General features: G+C 40.6%; 1 protein-coding gene across 1 annotated transcript in view; it reads right to left on the reverse strand.

Annotated features, from left to right (window-relative positions):
* Nucleotides 1-694: 694 nt before the first annotated feature.
* LOC122563975 (serine/arginine-rich splicing factor 1) overlaps nucleotides 695-3,129 on the reverse strand; it is a 5,112-nt gene continuing 2,677 nt past the window's right edge. Inside the window, exons 2-4 of the mRNA XM_043718357.1 lie at nucleotides 1,961-2,148; nucleotides 1,711-1,883; nucleotides 695-1,315 (exon numbers count right to left, since the gene is read on the reverse strand). Coding sequence (XP_043574292.1) covers nucleotides 1,121-1,315; nucleotides 1,711-1,883; nucleotides 1,961-2,148 — 556 coding nt within the window. The 3' untranslated portion in view covers nucleotides 695-1,120. The remainder of the gene's footprint in view (nucleotides 1,316-1,710; nucleotides 1,884-1,960; nucleotides 2,149-3,129) is intronic.

Here is a 3,129-nt window from a genome sequence, read left to right on the forward strand (position 1 = left end):
ACATGATAGAAGCCATACATTCAGCATACTTAACTACATTAAAGTATGTCCAAGATACTGCTTAGTTTATTTAGGATGTACATGAAAGAAGATGTTGGACTAGTGGATATCAATTCAAGCCCTGATAGCATTACTACACACGCACGTCAGTTAGCACAAAATTTACTGGTGCAATATTTACTTTCATTGACACCTTCATTTCCATGTGAATCTAGTAATTGAGTTGTACTGTACATGTAATTCACCACTTAACTGTTACAAACTAGAGATTGATGAATTTTTGATCCAGGTAATGAAACTGTGCTGAAAGACAGCCATTTTACTTTTTAATTCTTTCAATTTCAAGTTCTAATCATAAGGACATCTGTTCAAAATGGTGAAAACCAATGCCAGACTAGTCACACAGAACATGCAAGCTCAGCAGTATTGATGCCGCACAGAACTTCGTAACCCGGCACAGTAACACCATAGCTCATGGATTATACAACCATTTGTACAAAAGAAGCACAACTTCAATACTGCCAAGTTTAATTGTGACAATAGCACTTGGAGTCATACCATTGCCTCCATAAATGATCAAGATTCCTCCTCCTCCTCCAATTAGACACGATTTGACATTCCTAATATGACTGAAATGAGCTCCACAATCCTTTAATCCAAAGAATGCTTAATCCATCCTCAGTTGTGATATGTCTATAGGAAAATACATGAAAAGGTAAGATAAGGTACAACACAAGGTTTTCACAAAAATGTTTCACAACAGTCCTATCTACATAGTCTCCTACAATTCTCACATTAGGATTTATTCAATTGAAAGAAAATCAACTATAAACATTAACAAATTACCGCAAGTTTACTGTTATTCCAAGTCATGTTGACACCATTTTGAAAGCTTCCCAGACTCCAAACCTACTCTGTCTATACAATTATCAGATTTCAGTAATGACATGAGGGAATGTTAACAATGAAGAGAAGCAACCATCTTTATATGGATATCAATTTAAATTGTGTTCTAAACTTGAATAAAACAAGTTAACGTGGATTTAAAAATAAAGAATCCGTTCTATTTAGGGAAAAAGCGGTGGTGCACTACAAGGAATTCCATCAATGGATTTACAATCTAGCTACGCGAACGTGATCTGCTATGACGGGGCGAGTAGCGGGGAGATCCTCTGCTTCGTCTGGGAGAGTAACTACGGCTTCTGCTGCGACTTCGGCTACGGCTTCTGGTTCGACTGCGGCTACGTGAACGAGATCTTCCATAGCTTGGACTTCTTGGACCATCAACTTTCACACGAATATATGCTGTTTCTCCCTATTGAATACGTGAAGAGAAATGTTCACTACTTTCAAACATTATTCAGGAAAGCCAGTGAATAAGGCTAGTACTTCGTTATTTTCTTTTCTGCTGAAAAGGTCCTTAGGTCACTCAACTGGACACTTTCACCATATAACATTACAATCCCAAAATTGCCAGTAAGAAATAAAAAAGAAATTTAGCTCAAGTTCAGCATTGTATTTTCACCCAAACAATTAAAACAACTGGACTACATTCCCCACCCTTCAGATTTTAGCCAACAATATAACCTAAGTTTGTATGAGCCATTCTTCTCAATTTCTTGACCACTGTCTTACCTGAAACTCCAAATGAATAGTTAAGTTATGGCTCTTAGTCATCATCTGTAAAGCTTTCAGAATTAGGTCACATACCTCGTGAGATCGAAATTTTGTGTTATCCAGTTTTCGCATTGCATAGGCCATATCTTCTTTGCGAACAAACTCCACGACACCAGTTCCATCACGGAAAACATCAGCGTAACATACATCACCTGCTTCCCGCATGTGATCTTTCAAATCCTGCCAGCTACCACTTGGAGGAAGCCCTGAAACGAGAAGTGTTATGAGATCTCTAGAATTGTTCAGAAAGCATGAAAAATCACAAATGCACTGACTGTCTCACCTGAAACTACCACTCTGTATTCAGAGCGCCTCGACGGGGGGCCGTATCTTCCTCGAGGTGTCTGCCCACCGCCTCCACCACCGCCACCCCCTCTTCCAGTCCCTCGACCACTCCGTGGAAATTCAACACGCAAGCGGTAACCATCGTAATCGTAACCATCTCGACCGTATACAGCATCCTCGGCATCCCTGAAAGTACAAGAACGTTAGTAGACCACATGGTCTTTCAGGCCACGTGTGGCATCCAATTTTAAATCAAATGGGGTTGGGGGAGGAGATAAATGTCATAGCTATGGAAAATAGTAAATACAGTTCCGCCATGAAGTCGACTCTGGCACACGGACTGAAACCAAATCGATAAATTTGAAGCCGAGGTATTTTGTAACAATATAGACGTTAAGTCCACGAACAGGGTAGCCACAGTAAAACACCGACAAATGCGAACCACCTACTGTCCCCGATATACTGATTTGCAGCTTGAACATTCCTCGCCCCCGAAAAAAAACACATGTCGCTGAGACCTCCAGTTTAAACTGGTCACAGTAAAAACCTGCCAAACAAAGGGCTTGCGTGGCGTACTTTCCTTCTGCAGCAAAATGGCGATCAGATACAGTTGCCGTCATTTACAAACAGCCAGTTTATACAAATACGAAAAGTACTCACTCGAAAACAAGCTCACGTCACAGAAATCTAACTGCGGTGCAAGGGAGCCGCGGTGCTTCAATTAGGTCAATTTCTGCTCGTTCAGCAACCGTTCGATTCCAAACCAAGAATATACGTACACGTTAAGAAAACTCGAGATTGAATTTTCTCTTCCCCAATAAAGTGGCAAATAATTACCGGACTGAAACAAACAAAACTGCAATTCCAATTCTCCACCACAACCCCCCCCCCCGTCCAAGAATTTATAGTTGCACCTTACAATCTTGTCCGTAGTTTTAAATATTTTGGGGGAGGATGTGAGAGATCGGTACAATTTTAAAGTGGGCACACAGAATTACATTTCGTCGCAGCAAGAACAATCTCGCCCCAAAAATTAGAAAAAACGGCTCCAAATGCCCGTTGAAGAATAACAAAAGCAAAAAACATTCCCAAAAGTTAAAAATCTGCAAACAAAATATCCATTTAAAATAAATGGGGGGGGGAGAGAGTGGATGGGGGGGGAGAGTG

This window comes from Chiloscyllium plagiosum, chromosome 28 (genome assembly GCF_004010195.1).
Source record: "Chiloscyllium plagiosum isolate BGI_BamShark_2017 chromosome 28, ASM401019v2, whole genome shotgun sequence".
Classification (NCBI taxonomy): Eukaryota; Metazoa; Chordata; class Chondrichthyes; order Orectolobiformes; family Hemiscylliidae; genus Chiloscyllium; species Chiloscyllium plagiosum.